Below are 24,367 nucleotides of genomic sequence, written 5' to 3'. Positions count from 1 at the left end.
CTGTTTTATATTTAAAATATTTTCATATATTCAAAATAGCTATTAATTAACTATTAACTATCAGCCATCCACTATTTTAGTTCTCAAATTCATATAACTAAGTTACTTTTCAATTATTTCTGATAAAATACTCGATTCTATATATCAAATATTTTCATATTAATTGACTATTATTCAATTAACTATTAACTGTGAATTATTAACTATTAATTAACTAGTATTAACTGTCAACTAAAGTATTCATATAAAAATAAAATATTATTAAATTAGTTTGTTATCAAATTTTTCGATAAAATAATCGCTTTTATATTTCAGATGATTTCACTTATTCAAAGTGATTATTCGATTAATTATTAACTGTTGTCAAATATTATTGTCAACTATCAACTATTTTGTATTTTTTTCTCAACTCTCAACTATGAATCTATTATTACTATAATTTATAATAAAAATTTAATATCAAAATGTTTAATAAAAGTAAAATTATATTTAAAAAATAGAATAATAAAAATAATGTCCAAAATAAAATAATGAATTAAAAATACAAAATTTAATAGTAATACGTAATATTTTTAAAGCCTTGTTATTAAATATTGTAACTAACTATATAATAAAAATACATATATTATTTGAATTACTTGATCAGATAAACAGAAAAAATGAAAGGAGCTTAAAACTCAATTAAGGAAATAAAAAGAATCGATGACAAATAGAAAAAAATTCACAGTAAATCATTAATAATCGTTTAATTAACCTTGAAAAAGTGAATTTTCAATAATTATAATGAAATGAAATAAGTGATGGTGGTAGGTAATAATCACCGTTCACATTAGGCGTAAAGATTCCATTATGTAAGAAACATAACAAACGAGATGTGTGTAATGTGTATTATATTACATAATGATGTTGATGGTAAACGTGTTGAGTCTTGACACAGAGACACGATTTTTATGAAATGGGATCATCTAGTCGATGGAATGCATATTCTAATTCTCATAATATATTGCAGAGTATGCAACACACTTTCTTTGGCATAATTCTCAAATGTCTTACACATTTGCCTTTTTATAATACTTTAAAACTCACGATTATTATGTATTAAGTTATTTAGTTACAATAACATTTCTGTATTCATTAATATGATACTGCATCTTGTCTGCACCAAATAAGTAGAACAAAGTAAAGAAAGTGAAATTGAAATTTATTTTAGTTTCTATAGAACTCTTTCTTTTCTTCCTTTATTATCTAGAACACTGCACTAAAAACTGATTATGTCCTTGGGGCAAATTACTTTTATTTCTAAATTAAAATGCATTTGAACTAATGAAAGTGTTATAATTACAGAACACACATACACACATTAACTATATTTATATTCATTGAATGAAACAAAAAAGACGTTGTTTAAAATTAGATTTAGCATTTCGTACCTCGAATGCAAATCGAATTTACGATCCACCCTCACACATATAAATTTATCAGACGGGGGTAATTATACACCATTTGGCTAATGTTCAAAACTGTACAACTTGACCCATTTCATCCCGGCTGAGTCTTTGAATCTATGCTATATTTCAAAATAATTGCCATAAAGCCGTTTCATTAATATACAATTAAATCCGTCGAATTAAAATGCTAATTCAAATAAATATTTACCATTTAAATCCCTCCACACTTCATTCAACGGTAATTAATACAATTACTACGGAGCGTAGAAATCCAATAAATAAACAGTTGATTTGACGTTAAACAACACATTTACCATAACCGTGTCTATAAAACCATACAATTCTTGTAGACAACAAAAAAAAAATTAAAAAATTTAACCGACGAAATAATTCATGTGCCTTTACAATTTAGTACGAAATCCATATTTCGGAATCCGGACCGAAATGTACATTTATGATGACCGGCCACAGTCGAAACTGTAAACTGTAAAGTTTAACGTGACCAGGGTTTATGTCCAGTCTTAAATCTGGAGACCGATTTTATGGCGTCCGACGAATTCGCGTCGCTTATCTTTGCGCCAATATTTCAAAATGTTACAAAACACTATTTTCATTAAATTGTGCATTTCACGAAGTCGGTCAATAAATATTTTAATGGTGTAAACCGCAAGTGTACGGACCAACAAACTGTTTTAAGATGAGGTCTTACGAAATCATCCCCTAAAATTCCACCGTATGCTTAATTGTGAATAAGTCAGCATCTGTAGTTAATCGTTTTAAAATTGTTTAGATGATTTATTGTTATATTTATATCTGAAATAATTCCATAAATTAAAATGATTAAAATATACTAAATTTGTATTTGAGTAGTTTATAATCCAATAATATAATTAAAGAAATAATAAATATTAAATACTATTAAAATATAACAAAAAATAAAAATAATTTTTAAAATTATGGTAAATGTATATAATAAATTATATATTATTATAATATACTTATTTATTTTTTTTTTTTTATTTTAAAACTGTATTCTAATCCTTTTTTAAGTTCATTTTTTTATAAAATATTTAATTCATTAAAATTGAATAACGAAATTTGTATTTGAATACTACTATATACTATATAAATGATAAATAAAATAATTATACAAATTAAATAAAACCATTAAAATATAAGAAAAATTAAAATTAATTTTTAAAATTATTGTAGGTTTGTTGTGATTTTTAAAAATTTTTAAGTTATAATAATATAAAATTATTAAAATGCTTATACTAAAATTTTATGGATAAAATATTTGATATTTATATCTAAAATAATTTCATAAATTAAAAATTATTAAAATATTGAAAATTATAATAATATAATCATTAAAAATAAATGAAAAATACAAATTAATTACATACTACTAAAATATTACAAAAAATTAGTAAATTTGGATTTACTGGAATTTTTATTTTTTAAAAAAATAATATTATATTTAAATATTTTTTAGGTCAATATTATTTATAAATTATAACAATGTGAAATATGAAAATTTATCAAATAATATATATTAAAATATTAAATATTTATTTTAAATTAAATATTATAATATTTTTATTAGTTTAGCATTTTTTTATAAATTATAACAATATTAAATTAATAAAATACGAAAATAAATAACTATCAAAATATTATAATAAGTATATATAATATTATATATATATATATATATAATAAATATAATAAAAAAATAATTTTTAAAGCTAATTTATTCGAAATTTAATTTTTAAAAATTTTAAATCAATTTTTTATATTATAATTTTTTAATTATAACAATTGAAAATGTAAAGTTATAAAAATGTTTATTCATATTAAAATTTTAGTGATAAAATAATGTCATAAATTAAAAATGACTAAAATACTCAAAATTTGTATTTGAATACTTAAAATCCAATAATATGATTATTAATGATAACATAAGAACATAAATTAAATAGACACATTTAAAATATTTCAAAAAATGAAATATATTTTTAAAATTAATGTGGGTTTGTTGAAATTTTTATTATTTTTTTAATATAAAAATATTTTTATTAGTTTAGTATTTTTTATAAATTATAACAATATAAAATTAATAAAATACGAAAATAAATAACTACTATGAAAATATTACGTAAGTAAAATAATTTTTTTTATTCAACTTTTTTAATTATAAAAATTAAAAATCTAACATTATAAACATGTTATTATTTATATTAAAATTTAGTTAAATACATACTATTAGAATATTTCAAAAAATGAAATATATTTTTAAAATTAATGTGGATTTATTGGAATTTTTATTATTACTTTTTTTAATAGTAAATTATTCTTATTAGTTTTTTTATAAATTATGTCAGTATAAAATTACTAAAATACAAAAATTTATTGTAATTTTTATTTTTTAAAATTTTAGTGTTATATTTAATTATTTTTTTAACTTATTTAATATTTTTTTCGTCATAAAGTTACTAAAATTTACTTAAAAATGTTATATTTTAAAAATTTAATAAGAATAATAAAACTATTAATATAAAAAATAAAATATAGTTTATAGTATTAAATATTTGAATTTGATTACAAATTTTCTTCTCTCAATAATATTAAAACAAATAAAAATAAAATTCTCAAATTTTATTAAAAAACATTTGTTTAAAAATATCACATAGAAATCTAATAATTTTAATAAAAAATAGACCCTAGAGTCACATTGATATTTGATATAAAAATATTTTCGATTATAGCAAAATTAAATATTTTACATTTTCCAATAAAAGATATACATTAAAAGTTTAGTTTTTAGCTGTAATAATACAATAATACATAAATATACATTTATGATGACCCTCCACAGTCTATAAACTATAAACTTTAACGTGACCAGGATTCAACCCAGTCTTAAATCTCGGGACCGCCTTTATGGCATCCCACGAATTCACACCGCTTATCTTCACGTCAATAATTCAAAACGTTAGAAAACACTATTTAATTAAATCGTCCATTTCACGAAAGCGGTCAATAAATATTTTAATGGCGCAAACCGCAAGTGTATCGGACGAAGAACAACAAACTGTTTTAAGATAAATTTGCTTAGGTCCGGCTCAACCACCACCCCCCCGAAACAGTCCCGGACTGCTTAATCTCATAGGTAAACGTCAAGGGTAAAAAATGAACGAGTTAAAACGGCGATTCGAAATTAAGCCTTTAATTTGTGTTAAGGCGAAGGCAGTAATGAATGTTTGTATTTGGATTATTAGCTGCACATAAACCGTTTTATTAGTCCTAATTTTCACGCTTTCTCATAATCCCGAGTTCGAAAATTTTATGCACGTTATAAAATCAACAAGGCGGACATTTCAATTTCCAGATAAAGAAAATAATACACGTTTAATCACTGTTCAATTTCAGCGAGAAACTTTTTAATTTACTATATCAATAGTTCCGAGTGTTTTCTTCAGAAATCCATCATTCTATATAATGAAATCTATTGTTTGAGTAAAGTTTATATTTCTATGCCTCTTCAAACAGACCTTTTTAAAAGGTTTATTAAAAAGGAAAATAGATTAGGCTTTTATGGCGAGATTCTGAAAACACTTCTTTGCGTTGTTTTTCAATGAATTTTCAATCAGATTCCTTTTAACACAAAAGTTATTGTGAAAAATTACGTGATATTAAATAAAACGGAACGAATAAATAGTGTACGTGATCTTTTCGCCGTACTTAGTTTTCCAATACTGTTGTCAGCATTCAATTTTCATTTTGTATGTTCATAAACTCGTTGAAAAATTAATTTCGTATCGCCGAATAAAAATACTCAACAACGTGCGTCTGAAATATATAAAAAATAAAACTGTTTTTTATAAAACAATTTTTTAATGAAAGAAAAAAGGAAATTCGGAAACGTTTAAATAAAAAATATAACTATTGATGTATCTATCGAAACACAATAAATAATTTGTGTTTATTCAGTCTCATCAAGAAGTGAATTCGCTGATAGTGTCCAAAATAATTAAAATTTCATTTATTTGTCTGTTTTAATTACGTTCTGCGTTCACTTTTTGTTTTGGCGGTATTTGTATTTACACATTCATTTAATAATAAAAAGCAAACAAATGTTATCAATTTCCTGTTTTGTGCATTCAATAAATTGTTTTTTCAGATTTACTTTAATTTTTAATTTAAAATTTAAATAATGCAAAAATTCTAAATATTTCAGGAAATACTTAAATTTTTAATTTATTAACTATTTAATTATATCGAATAATAATATAAAAATTATATTTTTATAGTTAGATTTTTAAATTTGTAATTATTATTACTGTTTATTACTATTTATTTTTTTATGTCATATTTACACTTAAATTTTTATATTTTTACTGAATTCTAAAGATGAATTATTTAATTTTAATTCTTTTAAGTTTTAGATAAAAATATGCATTTTTAGATATAAAAAATAAATTTTTAGATACAAAAATACATATTTTAATTATTTTTAAATGTAAATTCTGCATTCTATTCAATTTTATTCTTTTTTAAGTCGCATATTTTCTCTTAAATAAAATTTTTTTGCATAACGTATTTTTTATGATTTTATCATTAAACTTAACTTGTTTAAAAAACATTTTTGTGTTTTGAAATATTATAATAAATGTATATTATGAAATTATAGATTTTTAAATGTAATTTTTTTATTTACATTTAAATTTTTATATTTTTATTAAATTATTAAAATATTAAATTATTTGATTTTAATATTAAAATTTTTTATATAAAAATAATTTATATTTATATTTTTAAGTCAATTTTCTTTGCTTAAAAATTTTTTGTAATTAAATTTATAAAATATTGTGCTTGTGTTTTAAATTATTGATTTTTTCTTCTTAATATTTAAATTTTTTAAATAAAATCATAAAACATTATTGTTTTATTTTGTAAATTATGTACTTTTTAATTTTTTTATATTTAAGTCGTAATTTTTTTTAAATTTAAATGGTTAAGAAAATTTCATTTTTTTATTTTTACTGAATTTATATAATTATATATTTTTTATTAATTTTTAGACTTATAATTTTAATATTTTAATAATTTTTGTATTTTTATATTATTATTTTGAAGCTTAATTTTTAATTAAAATTTGTTTTCTTATCATATATTTTTTTTTAAATTACTGAAATGCACATCAAAAGACTAAATAAATAAGATACTTTTATTTTTTACAAACTATTTAAATATTAATGTTGTAATGTTTTGGTAGAACTGTAAATACGTGTATATTTAATTTGACTCATCAAAAACTGAATTTGTTGACAATTACGTTAAAAATTATCAAAAATTCAGTATATTTGTCTGTTTTATTTGCATATTGCGTATGCATTACGTTCTGTTTTGACATTATTAAGTATTTGTGTTTACATATTATACTTAAGTACAAAAAGAAATTAATATGATCAAATTCCTTTTTATTTAAACTGTTTTTGTACACTTTATGATTAATTGTTTGTTTTCCTAACTGACCTACCACAACTTCAAAACCAGTTACCAATTTTAAAACTCAATAAGATTAATAAACTTTTTGTTAAGTCAAAAACAACATTGCTCCCATCAAGGCTAAAACAACAAACCTAATGACAACGTCACAATTTTTGACACATCCGTTTTGTACAGGTAAGTTGTAATTTCCAATTAAAAGGTATAATAATTATTGAATTTTCTAGAATTGTCCCATTTAAAATTGCTGACTTATTTAATAAAATAACAGACAAAAATTAGGACGCTTAATTATCTGGCTTGCAAAATTCGACCACAATTTAAAAATACATATAATTAATCAGGCGTTTGTTTATGTTTACTATTAATTTCCTGTTGATATTTCGTTATAAAATGTTTTGTGAATGATCAACATTTTGTTGTACAAATATCGTTGTTTTTGACGTTTTAACAGACGACATCCTGATTCCCGCATAATTGGGATTAACAAAAACATTAATTAAATCTGATGTAATAATAAAATTTAATAAACCAATCAATGAATATCATTTTCGTCTATTTCGAAACGTCCAGTTTCGAAAACAAAAACGGACGCTTTTCCATTGTGATTATTCGTGCCGCAATCGATTATGGTATTAGATCCATTGTTTCAAATGAATAAAGGACCACCCTGTATATTAATTAGTCGAGTTGGAACTGCGGAGCACAAAATTCAATTGAAAACCCAATGAATAATTGCGTGTTGCAGTAAATTATAATGGCGCAACATTTCCGGATGGTTTATTTAAAAGAAAACATCACGGAGGCTCGGATTCGAACGACCGCACGGTATCGATTCGTAGAGTTCAGTTTCCGTGCGATCGAACCGGACCAATTGTCCGATAGACCGTTCCCCAACGAATAAATTCCGTCTAGTTGTTGCCCACCGGAAAAAGTAATTTACGTTTTTAACGTTCAACTTTTAAAGCCGGCATAACTTTCTTTCAAATCACTTTTTTTCGACGAAATGATCACCATTATAATCGACAATTTTCAGCAAATTTTTGTCACGACGAATAAGTTGGGGGTTCTTGGAACTGCATAGGAGGGCGACCTCAGTTTTGACCTACTCTTCAGGATTAAGTCGTTTGTTATGTAAAAAATTGACAAACAGTGACAAAAATAAATAAATATTATATTTGATAGATGAGGTGCAACATCACATTTAACATTTTGAAGCTTCCTCTGAGGCTGTAATGAGACATGTGGTCCTGCGTTGTCATGAAGAAGCTGAACCTCTTTTCCATTAACTAGAAAACCTCATTTGTGAGTAAGTTTTTCGTGAACTCGGTCAATTTTTCCATTCGATTGTTCTGTTTCTTGGAACGTAGTCAGTACATAAAATACCATCTATTCCAACAGGTTTACTAGCTTCAATCCGGTGCCCAGTCCGGCAAAAATTTTCATAACCAATTAAAGGCTCATTTGCGTTGCGTGCAAAGAAACACGGAGACAATTGACAAACGCCTAATTTTGTTATCCTCGCCTAATTTAGGTGGAATACGTTTGCTCAACATTTTTAAGAAATTCTTTGACTGTAAGTTCTTTCTAATGATTGATTCATCGTGGTTTAATGATTGGCCCATTTCCAAACATATTAAACAAAAATTTTACACGAGATATTGCTCAATTTCTCCATTAATACAAGTTTTTGTAGTACTTGAATACATCATTTTTTGGTAACTGTGAAAATCGAATTTAATAAATCTAAAATATGAGATTGAATTTGATAATAAAATAATTAAAAAAGTATCAATTCAATTCTCTAAATTTATATTTTCTAAATTTTTAATATATAATTCTTTAATTTGTTTGTTATTGTTTTAATTTTTATTTAAATCTTTAAATATATATGTACACTCATAAAGTCTACATTTTTGGGCTAATTTTTAGACATTTAAAATTTTATTTTAATTTTATTATATATTTAAATATTATATAAATATATTATTAAATAAAAATTATATTCTGTTTTTTTTTTAATTTTATTACTAAACTGTAGGTTATTTCTTATATTTTTAACTTAGTATATTTAATTTACGTTTAAACTTATTGAATATATACATATTTTTCATTTATTAAAATTAAATATTTTTATTATATATTATTTATTATATTATATTTATATTATTTATATTAATCTATTATATATAGTAATTTTATTGTTCCTTTTTTTTTAATTTTATTACTTAACTCTAGATTTTTATTTCTTATATTTTTTACATAGTATATATCTTATCCTATTAATTATTAAAAATATACATATTTTTTATTAGATAATAATAACATAATTAATATTAATTTTTTTAAACTCTTATTTGTAAATTTTTTATATAAAAATTATATTTTCTTTTTTTTAATTGTCTAAATTTTATTCCATACTTTTTTCATTTATTATTAAAAATATTAAATTATTAAAAATGAAAATATTTTTTATTGAATATTAATAACATTAATATATTCTATATAATTATATTAATTTAATCCAATAATTTTTTATTATGATATGTAAATTTTTAAACATTAATAGTCATTAATTTTTAAAATTATAAATATCGATTTTTAATTGTTAGAGAAAAATTTTAATAAATAAGTATTTTTATTGTATAATAACTGCAATACTACATTATATATAATAACAGTAAGTAATATCATCAATATACTTTATATAATAATTTTAATTTAATTGGAATTTTTAATATGATATGTAAATTTTTAAATATTTAATAAACATTAAATGTTAAAATTATAAATATCGATTTTTAATTATTAGAGAAAAATTTATAATAAGTATTTTTTATTGTATAACAATTGCAATACTATATAATACATAATAACAGTAATTTTGAATTATTATTATAAATTTTGTGGAAAAAAGTTACATTTTAAATAAACCCTTTGAAAAATATTAAATTACGATACTAAATTGTGATAAGAGCAAAATTATGGAAAGAAAATATTGTTAAAAAATTGATTAAAAAAAATATATATTTCAAAACAAAAGATAAGACATAACTTGGAAACTGTTATTCTATCAAAATTAACTCAAATTTTTATGAATGTTTTATAACTTAAATGGATAAATATAAAATATTTATTAAAAAACTATTAAAACCAATACGCATTGGGGGTAAGGATAACCGATAAACTAACTAATTTTTATTAAATTCTTCATACTTTAACCTTCGATATCATCTAAACGGTACGAGTTATGAAAAAATTGTAGGATCAAATGATGACGAGATGTGGATTTTGCGATATGGAACTCAAGAAAAAATGGAAAACAAAGATGAGAAGGACCATTCTATTAAAATTAAGATCTCATCTTTGGAGAGAATTTTTTTAAGTTGTCTAGGAACCAATTGTGTCGAAAGTTAAAAAAACACCCTAATATAGACTATAGAGTCAGATTTAATTTTTTTTTAAATGAATCTTAGAATCACCCTCTTAAATATTTTTTAGCTTATTTTTGAAACATCTTGAATACAGTAACATAGAAACGTTAAAGTAAAATAAAAAAATTATTCAAATAAATCCCGAACAAAATATGTAAATTACTTTTTCCAGCATCTAATACAATTCACATCGTGCACCGAATAAGGAAAGAGCAAAGAAAAAAAAAAAAAAAAAAAAAAAAATGAAAAGTTGTGCATTTTCCCATGGCCCGTAAGCTGTTACTCAAAATGATGCTGCTGTAAACAAAATTAAACTGGGTTACGGTATTATGTTATGTTGTGTTTCGTTGTTAATGAACGTATCATGTTGAACGTCGTTTTTTGGGCAACGGAATTCGCAAATGTTTCGCTATTCGCACGACCCGACGCGACATCTGAAAGAAGACGTTCGCCGCATGTATTTAACCATAATTAACCGGAACGCTCAAGATAAACGGCGGATCGGATTATGCGCCTCGGATTGGCCGTCGTGGATGCCGCGAATGTTGCGGATTCGGTTCGGAGTTCAAACTTCGGCCGGGTTTCCGGGACTGCGGAAACGTTTTCGGCAGCCCTGGACGCCGCAATTTATCTGCCAAAAAATCGCATCCGACCGAGGCTCATTTCGTGCGGGATGTCACTGTTTTCGGCGCGTACAATGGAACGAAATGGTGTCGGGAGATTAGACGAGTCGCAAAACACTGGCCGCAAATCCATTTGGCGGTCGATTCAATCGTGCCCGTTTTTTGGAAGATGATTTTTTTCCGTAATGTCGAGCCAAAGATTAAAATAGTGTGGAACAAACCATCCCTCGAAACTAAAAACACATTCCTAAACTAAAATTTCCTGTAGTGTTCTGAAAATGTATGTGCTTTTTTAGAAGTTTTGAATCAATATTAAACGACATAATATAATTTTTTTTGACTATTTTTTTATTGTTGAAAAACTTTTAAATAAGTGTATTAATGAACATGATAATAAAATAAGAAAAAGATATTTAATATATTAAAATTTAATTTAATTTACATTTGAAATTTTATTTAAAATTTATTTATTATCATTATTATTATTTAGAAAATATTTATTATTATATTTCAAAATTTAAATTTCTAAATCCTGTTTTTTATGAATTTATAGTTTAGTTTTTTTAATAAATAGAAAATTTATTAGATTTAATTTCATAGTATAAAAAATAATGAAAATGTATAAAAAAAGAACATTATACATCTGACTATCATAAATCCTTAAAATTATTTATTTTTTATTTCATTACTAAATAAAAATAATATTAATTAAAATTTTGTATTGTTTTATTTCTCAGTTCTAAATTTTTAATCCTCAGATTCTAGATTTAGTAAATATGATTTATTTTTATTTTAAAATTTAAGTTTAATCTTACAATCTTCGTATATTATATTTAGACAATTTTAGAAATAAAAATGAAAATAGGTGACCATTAAATAAAATTAAGTTATTTGATTTAATTTTAAGTGTAGTATAACTAAGAAAAATGTATAAAATTATAATAAATATAAAAATTTATTTTAAAATTTTAATTCTGTTTTTTATGGGTTTATTTATAGTTTTGATTTTTAATCTTAGAATTCTTATTTTTCTGTAATTTGGATTTGGAAATATAAAATGTTTAATCGATGTAATTTAGTTACAGTTATGAAATAAAATAATGAAAATATAAAAAAGGTAGAATAATACACTGTTTTAATAAGATCACTGTTATTATTATTAATTTTTAATTTTTGATATTTAAATTATTAATAAAAAAGTATTAATTAAAATTTTATATCATTTTATTAGTAAATTTTAAACTTTTAATCCTCAAGTTTCGGATTTAGTGAATATTTTAATTATAAATATTGACTTTTAATTAAATATTATAATAAATATATAAACATATTTTATATTTATATGACGTTAGTGCTATAAATGAAATGTGATTCACATTTTTTATTCTCATTAATAATTATAAATCTCACTAAAAATTATAAATATTGACTTTTAATTACTGTTAATTGGTATTACATAAATATTATAATACATATATAAATTTATTTTAAAATCCTATTATTTTATGACACATTGCTTCAATGGATAATGATAATAATAAATTATTATAAATTCTTAAAATTATAAAATTATTAATATATAATTAAATTTCAAAATATTTTTTTTTGGATCTTGTACTTTATTATTTATATTTGAAATCTACGTGTATTCTCATTAATACTTAAAATAATAAATAATGACTTTTAATAATTGAATAAAAATTATTATAAATATATAAATATATTTTATTTATTGTAATTTAGATTTTTATTGTTAGAATCTTTCTATTTTGTATTTACACGGTTACAAAAAACAAAAAAAAAAAACGTTTTAATAAAATAACTATTATTATTAATTTTTAGATTTTAGATAATAGATTTTTAATTTCCTATTTTGCATTCAATTTTATTTGATTTATTAATTTTTAAATAACTAGAAAAAAAATAATAATCGTTTAGTTTTTCTACATTATTTTAAAATTTAAATATCAAAAGTTCCTAAAATTATAAATTTTTGTGAAGAAAATCAGATTAACTATGTGTAATATTATATTATTTTATACACACTTTAACACAATTTATAAATTTTAATGTTTGTAAATTTCTTCGTAAAATTTTTCCTATTACAGCAAATAATCTTAATTTTACAGAATGTGATGAAAATATTTAAATTTCATCTTTATTAGTAATTAAGTCTAAGGAAAACAAGAAAAATTATTATTATATTCATACTTTTATAACATGTTGAACAATAATTTTTAACTGCAGAGGTTTTAAAGCATGAAGAATACCATATTTTATCCACATTGTAAAAGAATATCGATCAAAAATATTTTAGTTATAGATTTTGATATGAAAATAGACAACACTGACTAAATAAATTTCAATTTCAATTCAATTATTTATGGTTATTGAACTATAAAACTCAAAAAATTGTTTAAAATGTTCATTTCTTCTCTATAATTTATTAAAATAGAGTTCAAGTTCCCATAAAAAATATGTGATATGCTTCTAAATCCAAATTGCATAAATATTATTTTTATTCCATGGAAAATTTGAGGACAGAAAACGTGACCACTCACGTGATTTTTTTCGTGTCAATTAGCATTATCCATTAAGGAAAGCGTTGGCAAACATTAGCCAAAAACAAGGGTATCAGCCAAGGCGGAAGTAACAGTATGCATCTTAAACAAACGCAAACCATTATCATAACTTAATGATTGCCATCACGAATTCACGGTTATGATGCAAAAACACATCAGCGAACCCGTATTTTTTTATCAATGGCACAACATGTAAATAGTAATCATGCGGAAAACTAATTTATTGTTTTTGTAATCGTAGAAGCTATTAAGACAGGCTATTAAACTGTCATAAAACTATTGAGTCAATTGAACCTGTTTAAATCACATTTTTCGTTGATTGCAACGTTAGTTAACGTGTTAATGACGATTGCTGATATTAATATTAACAGTCTAGGATGATGTAGCAAAATTTTAAACTAATCTTGCCGGTTGACAGCTAAACTAAACTGGTTTGTCTTATTAAATTAAGTCTTATATAGTAAATTATATTAGTTATAAAAGTTATAAATGTAGGAATTGGTTACTGTGGTCTGGATGTTGAAGTATTTGTTTTAAATGAGACGTAAAAATCACAGATGATTGTAAAAATTAATACTTAACCTCGATGTGTACTTGAAGAGACCTTGTTTTGAGCAGTATATTTGCTTGTCTGAATACTTCGCGAAAACAAATCGTTCAACTTTCAAACAATAATCGATTTATAGAAAACGCTCGACGGGAACTGAAGAGCCGATTAATTGCGGTCCTAATTAAAATATTCGTCTATTGAAATTATAAATAGTACTTTGAAAAGTAAATTGTTTGCACTGAATTCGTAGTGCGGACAAAACCACAAAATTAAATCATTGGTCCAGCTGTTGCCAAATGCACGTTTTATTATCAGCGTTGAATGGGATTAAATGGATAGGCATGACATTATCAGCAGCCAACAGAAATCTGCCGGACATTTCACTGTTACCTACTGCAATTTTAGTTCGCAATTATTAATAACTATCATTGTTATTTCCTGGATTTCAACAATTGTGGTTTTATAATTTTTTAGGCTTACTGCAAAATCTGTCAATCTACTGCCTGCCATAAACGGTTTATTCATTTTTGAACAATGCCATGAAAATGTTTCAAATTTATTTGTTTTTATTTGAGGAAATATTTATAAACTAACATTTTATTCATATCATATTATACCATATTATTATTATCTTATTCTACACATTTTTCTACTGCTATTTCAAAGACTAGAAAAGATATTTTCTTTGTTTCGACCTTTAAATCAATTTTTTAATGCTGAGGTTCTACAAGTATTGATTATTTTTACAGCTATAAATAAATGAAAGTATGTGACTGAAAATATTTATTTAATCTTTATAATTTTTTTCTGTAAATAACTGTAAAGAAAATAACTATGTATAATATATTATTTTATTCATACTTTAACACAACAATTTATAGTTTTTAATTTTTTAAATTTCTTTATTAAGATCTTTCCTACTACAAGAAATAATCTAATAATAATCATTTTACAGAATGTGATGAAAATATTTAATTTTTTTCTTTGTTTGTAATTAAGTCTAAGAAAGACAAGAAGAATGATTGTTTTATCCATACTTTTATAACATGTAGACCAATAATTTTTAACTGCAGACGTTTTAAAGTTTGTAAGGACCTTAATCAAATTTTATGTACTGCTGTCAATAATCTACATTTATAAAATGTAACAAGATTTAGATCAATATATTTTTATTACAGACGTTTCAAAGTTTGTAAGCTTCTTGATCAGATATTCTTTATTTCTAATTAAGTATGAGAAAAATCAGATTAATTATTATTTTATCCATCCTGTAACAAGATTTTGATCAATAAGTTTTTTACTACAGAAGCCTTAAAGTTTGTAAACTTCTTGATCAGATTCTATCGACTGCTGTAAATAATCTTCACATAATAGAATGTGATAAAAAAGTTTAAATATCTTCTTTATTTATAATTAAATATGAGAATGATCAGAAAAACTATTATTTTATCCATACTATAACAAGATTTTGATCAATAAATTTATTACTACAGAAGCCTTAAGGTTTGTAAGTTTCTTGATTAGATTCTATCGACTGCTGTAAATAATCTTCACATAATAGAATGTGATAAAAAAGTTTAAATATCTTCTTTATTTATAATTAAATATGAGAATGATCAGAAAAATTATTATTTTATCCATCTTGTAACAAAATTTTGATCAACACATTTTTTAGTTTAAAAGTTTGCTTCTTAATCAGATTCCATCAACTGCTGTAAATAATCTTCATTTTACAGAATATGATGAAAATATTTAAATTGCTTCTTTATTTCTAATTAAGTCTGAAAAAAAAACATATATACATGTAGAGCAATAATTTTTAACTGCAGAGTTTTTAAAGTTTGTAAGTTATGATGTGATATGATAATATTTTCCCACTGCTTCAAATAATCTTCATTTTATAGAATATGATGAAAATGTTCATATTTCTTCTTTTTTTTAATTAAGCATGAAAAAGACCATATTTTATCCATATTGTAATAAAATATCGATTAAAAATGTTGTAACTACAGAGGTTTTAAAGTTTGTAAGTTCCTTGATCAAATTTTATCTACCTCTATAAATAACGTATATTTTATAAACTGTGATGAACATGTTTAAATATCTTCTTTATTTGTAATTAAGTATGAGAGAGACGAGAGGGACTATTATTTTATCCATACTGTAACAAGATGTCGATCAATAAATATCTAACTACATAGATTTTCGGTTCTGAAGTTTCTTGATAAGATTTTTCCTACTGTCGCAAATAATTTTAAGTTTCTAAAATCTAAAAAAAAAAACTATTATATTTATTTTATCCATACTAGAATAAAATGTCGATCATTATTATTTTTTTACTGAATGGGTTTTAAAGTTTGTAAATTTCTTGACCAGATTTTTCCTGCTGCTGTAAATAATTTTTCGTATTACATGAATAAACCGATTATCACGTAAAATTTAAATTTAAAGCATGACATATGATTTTTTTCTATATAATATACATAATAATTCAAAATCTATAATTTTATTCACATTAACATATAACTAGACGTGTTTCCAAATCGTGGACCAGTCTTCTGCTAGAAGGACAAGGTGGTTTTGATGGCAATTTTGGATAGGATGAACTAATTATATTTGTATGACCTAGTTATTTCGCATTCATATATTCAATAACAACTTCTGGTGATTAATCAAATGGTAGTTACTTTTAAGTTACTTACCAATTGTTTGATAGTTAAAAATCTAACGTAACCTTGAAACTGGTTTGTTTTAAGCAGTGTATATGGTTGTCTGAACTTTCAAACAACAATAATGAGTGTGTAAAGGATGTTGAATAAAACAAACTGATATTATAAAATAAAACAAGTGTTTAATAAAAATACACAATTTATTACTCAGTCTCATTATATTGGACTTAAAACTGGAGACTATAATTAAAGATAAATTACTAAATCATTTTTACAATAAATTCACAATGAGATATTTACAATGCATGATAATATAATGATAATAAAAGAGGAAATGTAGAGGTGATGTGTCCATCTAAAACCCTAGTCGGTCTCATCTTTTACGTTTAAAGATATACCGAGGTCCGTTTACAATCTATACTAAATTATCTTCTTTTTCTACACAGGGTGTTAAAACCACTCACTCTATGAAAATTCTTACAAATAATATGATAATAGGGCTGATAAATGAATGATGACGACAGTCAGACAAAACAAATAATAATAATAATAATAATAATAATAGCACACCCCGTGGATAAAAAAAAATACAGAAAATGGATTAGAAGTCACGTGAGGAAGAAATTCACATTTTCGACCTAGACCTAATATGTGTTCTTAAACGATAAAACTCAAGCACAGCACCATATCTTAAAAAATTTAACAAATAACGCCAATAGACATCCCAAGAAAAGTGCAAAAAAAAAAATAATAATAATAATAATCATATTTCATCTACTGTTGATTAGATCTAGGTGTCAGTATCAGTTTGAAACAATCGGGGGGCACGGCAACGCATCCGGGCTGTGTCTTAGGTACTTCGTTCGTGCTGATGTCGTATTGTTGTAGCAGGGTGGTCAGGACAACGAAACTGAAACATTGGACCAGACGTTGCCCGATGCACGTCCTCTTGCCGGTGCTGAACGGTATGAAGTGTGCGGGCTTGACGACGTTACCGGCCGGCGACAGGAACCTCTCCGGTCTGAACTCTTCCGGCTTCTCCCAGTGTTGCTCGCCCAAATTCAGTTCGTAATTGTTGATGAACACCATCGTCCCTTTGGGTATTTTAAAGCCGTCGATCTCCGAGTCGGTGGAGGCCACGTGCGGTACTATCGGCGAGGAGGCCTTGCGCAACGTCTCCCACAGGGTGGCCTCGGTGTAGGGCATGGAGGTCTTGTCCATCAGGGTGGGCATGCGCGTGCCGTTCGTCACGGCGTCGATTTCCGTTTGTATGCGCTTCTGCACCTCGGGGTACTTGACGACGGAGGCCAGGGTCACCATGACCAAGTTGCCGATGGCCGAGTGGCCGCCGATGAAGTCCTCCAGCTCGAAGATGATGTGCTGCCAGTTCATGTTGGGGTCCTCCTCCAGGTGCATGAGGAGGGCGTCGGTGAAGTCGCGCGGCGGCGAGTTGTAGTCGAGGGTGGCGCGGTGCTTGTCGATGATGCGGGACAGGATGAACTGGCGGATCTCCATCGCCCAGTTGGACAGCTTGTTCATGTGTTTGTTGTAGATGGGCAGGAGCCAGGGCAGGAAATCGACCGCGTAGCCCTGGTTGATCTCCCAGAAAATCTCGTCGAAATATCGCACGGTCTGTTGGAATTCTTTGTCGTCGTAGGAGAAACTGGTGGAGCACATGTACTGCGTGAACATGTTGGCGCAGGCGGCCATCACGACTGGTTTCAGGTCGCATGGCCGTCCCATCGGCAATTTTTGCAGTTCATGAATGAAAACGTTCATCTCGTCGAGACCAACGCGTGAAACGGTGTCATACTGCAGTGACGTAAACCGCGGCGAGCAGTACGTTCTCGCGATGCTCCGTCTTGTCTTCTGCAATGAGGACCAGTCGCACAGGGCGAGAGCTGAAACAAAACATCCATGTTAGAGGGCAAAAAACGTAGCTTAGTCTCAAGGTCGAATCCACTCGTCTATCATGCTTGGCACGCGTCAAGTCACGCCAGACTAGTGCGCGGAACAACAAACAGATGCTCACTCATTGAGGCGCGTGGCGTACCTACCTCACCTCTCTTCTCTACTTTACTCTACCAAAGATTAATGCATATGCATATGCAGAAACATGCACCACGCAGCCAGATGCTCCCAACCCCGTACCCCGTACCCCGTACCCCGTACCCCGTACCCCGTACCCCGTACCCCGTCCCCCCTTCGGCCGTCTCTCATCTCCTGCCATTAAAATCGCATGTTTTATTGCATTATTTCTTTACTACACTCTACTACTACCGTACAACAGGATCCAGCGCGATCAAACAGGCAGTACCGTATCCGAATATTCGAGCTGCTCCTTCAGTCGCCTTCAGTCGCCTTCGCATTCGCATTCGCGTTCGCGTTCAAATGGTTAATGAAGGTCGGGTCAATTGAAAATTTCTCGTCAGCTATTTTTCTTCACATCACTGGCACCAATTTACTTAAATACCTATTTATTACACAACGTGCTATTTATTTTGTTCTAGATTTTTCTTTGCGCAACGGACTCGACACGAAAAAAATTAACCATGACAGTTTTGCACGAGCAAGTTGCAAAAGTTTCCCAGATGTGGCCCCTTAGGTTCGCATGTAAATTTAGTGAAATGCATTCATTAGAAATATCCGACTGTCAAATTGAGTGATGTCATTTAAGGATTCAGTTCACAAATGCACAAGGCAAAAGAGAAAGTCAGATTTTGAACACATCGATTGAAAATTTACGTTTTTCGTTTCGGTTTTGCGCGATTGCGTAACGGATTGAAATGAATTTTCGGCGCAGCCGGACACCCATTAAGAAAAAAGTCTCGCCAAGATCATTGCCAATCGGAATAAAAATAGTAGTGGTTGACCCAGGGGAATGTTAATTCTAAAAATAAATCGAATTAAAATTCGTGTTTAATTTTAATTGGAACGACTAGACTTATAGTTCAGGTCATTTCCTCAAATAAAATAACCATGGGAGAAATGTGTGTCAATATCAACTAACTTAAACTTGTTCAAGGTACAAATTAAATGCAACTAATATTAATAATATAATAATTTCCTAAGGAAATGACAATGTAACGCCTGTGGGCGTTTTCGAAAAATCCCCAAACCCCCAAACACCCCCGGCCACATTTAATTTAAGGACGACTGTGACTTGAATATTTAATTTACGATTTGAAATCCGTACGGGGTGCACGTAATAATTTTACGTCTTTTATAAAATGACGACGATGTTTTTAATGGAAAAATGTTATAAAAGTTCTGGGAACAACGTTTTTTCCGACTTGGAGAGGAGACTGTTGTCAGTAAATGAAGTGTTTTGACATTGTGGTTAACTTTCTAAGGAGAACAAATATTTTTTGTTTGTAATTAAGAAATAAAAGTGTGATTGTGTTTTTACATTTAAACCTGGACAATTTGAGAATAATTAAGTTATTTGTGGTCAATCGTTACGTCAATTCATACAAGACTAATTAATATACTGAATACTTAAGATTTATAAAAGTATAATTACAAAAATAAATATTTAAATTAATATTGTTTTGTGAATGAATGATTACTTCATAATAATTTAACTGAATATATCATAAATACATTACTTATATAAATAGAAATTTATTTATTATTATTATTATTATTTTTAATTTTTGTATTTTCTTGTCAAAATTCTAAAAAATGAAATAAAAATCTATAAATTATAGAGTATTTCATATCAAAACATGTTATGAAAATCATTAAATATATTGTTGTTAATTCATTATTTCTATTTTATTAAAAATTAGAAATTTTTAATTGCCATTTAAATTAATGAAAATAAAAAACATATTTATATTAATTTAACTAATTATATTAAATTAATTGTGTTAAATTATTTTAAGACAAAAAGTATTAATTGTTAATAAATTATTTACATAAATAAAAATTATCTTTGTTCATTTTTTATACAATAATTGTATTTTCCAAATGTCCAAATGTCCAAATGTCAAAAAATGAAAAAAAATAATCATTAATTAAAATTAATTAACAATTTAATTATATTGGACAATTTTTTTTTATTTCCTACAAAAATTACAAATTTTTAATTGTCAAAAATTATCAATTATTAAGATTTTTTTTGTCAATATTTCAAAAAATCTATAAATTATATTATTATATTTTATAACTAAATATATTATACAAAAAAATAATTATTAATTTACATTAACTATAACGATTTTTTACTTATTTTATTTAAAAATTAGAAATTGTTAATTATTTAATAGATTTAAGATTAATTAAAGTTTTTTAAAAGTAAAAACCATATTTTTATTAATTTAATTGTATTTTTTATATAGTTTTCAAAATTTCAAAAAATCTATAAATTATAGAAAATTTTATATCAAAATATATTATACGAAAAAATAATTATTAATTTTCATTAATTATAATGATTTTTTTTCTATTTTATTTAAAAATTAAAAATTGACTATTGTTAAAAGATTTAATATTAATTAAAGTTTTTTAAAAGTAAACAAACCATATTTTTATTAATTTAATTATTCATATTAATTACATTAATTTATATTAATTGTATGTATTTTATTTTATATTAATTTTATTAATTATTTTTGTAGTAAAATGATAATGATTTTTTGTCTACTTTAATAAAAAAATAGAAATTAGAAAAAACAAATATGTATATATATATAATTTAAACAAATAACAATTAATTATCATTAATTTAGATGTTTTTTTTTTATTTTTTCTAAAATTGATTATTGGATATTTTTAAAACTGAAAATATTGAAATATATTAATTTTGTCAAATTGTTTTGTAACAAAAATTGCCAGTTCTTATATATATATGTATAAATAGAAATGACCTCTGTTTAATTATATGTAGTAATTCTATTTTTCTGGTCGAAATTTCAAAAAAAAAGAAAACAAAAATCTATGAATTATAGAATATTTTACATCAAAACATGTTATGAAAAAAAGTTAATGATTAAATTACATTAATTATAAACGACTTTTTTTCTATTTTATTCAAAATTTGGAAATTTTCTAGAGTGCACATCGAAATTATCAATGACCATATCTTACGTCAAAACTAAACAAATTAATTACAATAATTAATTGCATCACAATAAATAATAATAAAACACAATTTCTTTTATTCAGCTAAACTATTTTATTTTGCTCGATTCAAAAGCAAAACCATATTTAAAATATGGTAATTATCAATGGTAAATTATTATGTAAATTTTATATTATTTCATTAAATAAAAATAATTACGTTAAGACTACAATTTATTGCAATTAACTTTTTTTAATTGGGTTTTTTTTTTCGTTTTAACCATAGTATTTTTCTCGACGACTCATTCAAAAGCAAAATTATTCATGATGCGGTTTTTATTATCAATGGTGGTTAATTGTTACGTCAAAACGTGTTTTTTTATTATTTAGCACATTAATATTGAGTATCAAATACATTTTTCCCGTGGAAAAACGTGCCCAGTCTAAGTCTAAGTCTAGAAAACACGGAAATAGACTAGATGCGAGTGATTTTAGTTAAAAATCAGTGACCCTGCGTTAAATGTATTACAATTAAAGAAAGTGTGAACTATTGATATATTTTTCTATTTCACTGGCTTAAAATACGTGTTGTGGTGCCACCTAAACTTTTAATTATTTAACTGTTAAATTGTTTTATATGTGAGAGATATCTACGTGATAGAGGCCAAGGTTGAGCTAACGGTATTTAACAAAATATACTATTTAAATATTTATTATGTTTTGTTTGATATATTTGCAGCAACAGAACGGAACAGCAGTAACAGCGTACTCAAGTACACGACCCAAAGTGATAATTGTTATAAAATGTTGTTATTATATCATTTTTCTGGCGCAGGAGAAAGTACAACGAGGCAAAATTACGTGGACGCAGTTTACGAAATTGGTTTTGGATGTGCGGGATGGTCGGGCAGGAAAACAGCGGAAAATCTGGGCGGGTGATTTACGAAATGAAATAAAATAAAATAAAATGAAGTAAAATAAAACAACGTTCGCACACGTGTAACCCTGGCTCATTATTTATTGATTATTGAGACGGTGTGATTTAGTGAGTAATTAACCTTGGCGATGGAGCGCGAGAAGGAATGGAAGGAACGCAGAGACGAAAAAGAATTTTTAAAGCCCGAATAATTATTAATATGGAGTATAAATAATGTATTTTGATCAGATTCAGTTTCAATAGACTCTCAAGTTCAAGTTCACGGTAGTCGAGTGTAGTAAGTAGTCTTGGCAATGTTATGAATGAACGAGAGAGCCAAAGTAGCAGCAGCAGCAGCAGCAGCAGATAGCAAACCGAACCACCAGCTCACGATGTGATAGAAAGTAAATTCTGAAGGCAGCTAGTTTTCAAGAAAAAACAATTTGACCTCTTAAACCCAAACGTTCTCTTTGGAATGTATATGGAATACCGGTAAACAATTTCTTTGCAAACTTTTTACTCGGAATGTTAGTTATTTTAACGGGACTATCTGTTTTACGGTAATTAATGATTACACAGATCACGGATAAGTATGGGAAATGTAATTTTTCGCCGGCCGTTTCCGATGCTGGCCGCTGCTTAATCACTGGCTTTATTTTGGAGATAGCGACGGCCGAACAGGAGACGAACTTGGCCAGTACGGCAGTACTTCCGGGTAACAAATCGACGGGCGAACAAATCGACGGGCGAACGAACGAACGAACGAACGAACGAACGAACGAACGAACGAACGAACGAAACGAACGTACGTACGTACGTACGTTCTGGCGCATTACAAATGGGGTACTTACAGTTATTCCTGTCGCCACCGAAGAGCTTATGAAATCGCACAAAATCGGGTCGGCCTCCGAAGTCACTGCCTTTCGTAATGAGCACTTCCTTGATAAGGTTAAAATTGTTGACTACCACACATGGAGTGTTGCCCAGATTGATGCTGAAGATGTCACCGTAAATCTTGCTGAGGGCCGTGAACGCCTGGAAGGGTGTCTCGTACGCGCCGAGCAGATGCAGTGATCCAATCAAGGGCCAAGGTTTCGGTCCCGGTGCAGTGCTGCACGCTGATTTCGAGTTGCGGTTGGCGGTGCTGAACCACCAAACCAGGAGCACTATACACAACGCGACTAGCGCAAGCATGTCCGTATCAAGCACACTTAGACTGGTCACTGTGAGCGGACAGGCACCGCTACCCTCTTATGACGGTTTGACGGATTCTACTCAGAGCACTTGACAGAGCTGGCGCGACCAATGACAGCTCCCCTCTCCTGCCCTTGCCCCACCCGGGGGTGCAACACCGATCTGCAGATTGGTCTGAACCATTGTTTTGGCCGCCCTCGTTACTTATCATCCAACTCACCTACTCTCCTGCTTCTGTTGCTGCCGCTGCTGCCGCTGCCGCTGCCGCTGCCGCTGCTGCCCGCTGATCATCATCTTTATTACTTCTCTTTACTCTCTGTCTATTTCCTGCTCGCACCACACACGACCACGACGGGCTCTCACTCACTTTATGTAA

The 24,367-nt window shown here is 26.6% G+C and overlaps 1 protein-coding gene across 1 annotated transcript; it reads right to left on the bottom strand.

Annotated features, from left to right (window-relative positions):
* Positions 1-17,004: 17,004 nt before the first annotated feature.
* Positions 17,005-24,121, bottom strand: LOC109600803 (cytochrome P450 307a1). The gene is made up of 2 exons (XM_020016990.2): positions 23,649-24,121; positions 17,005-18,718 (listed from the first exon to the last, which is right to left on the bottom strand). Exons 1-2 carry the CDS (start codon positions 23,989-23,991, stop codon positions 17,592-17,594), a joined length of 1,470 nt encoding a protein of 489 aa, XP_019872549.1. The 5' UTR covers positions 23,992-24,121; the 3' UTR covers positions 17,005-17,591.
* Between the last annotated feature and the right edge of the window lie 246 nt (positions 24,122-24,367).

Source organism: Aethina tumida, chromosome 1, assembly GCF_024364675.1.
Source record: "Aethina tumida isolate Nest 87 chromosome 1, icAetTumi1.1, whole genome shotgun sequence".
In the NCBI taxonomy this organism is placed as follows: Eukaryota; Metazoa; Arthropoda; class Insecta; order Coleoptera; family Nitidulidae; genus Aethina; species Aethina tumida.
The sequence above is the reverse complement of the archived record's forward strand: the minus strand, read 5'-3'. Positions and strand labels throughout refer to the sequence as shown.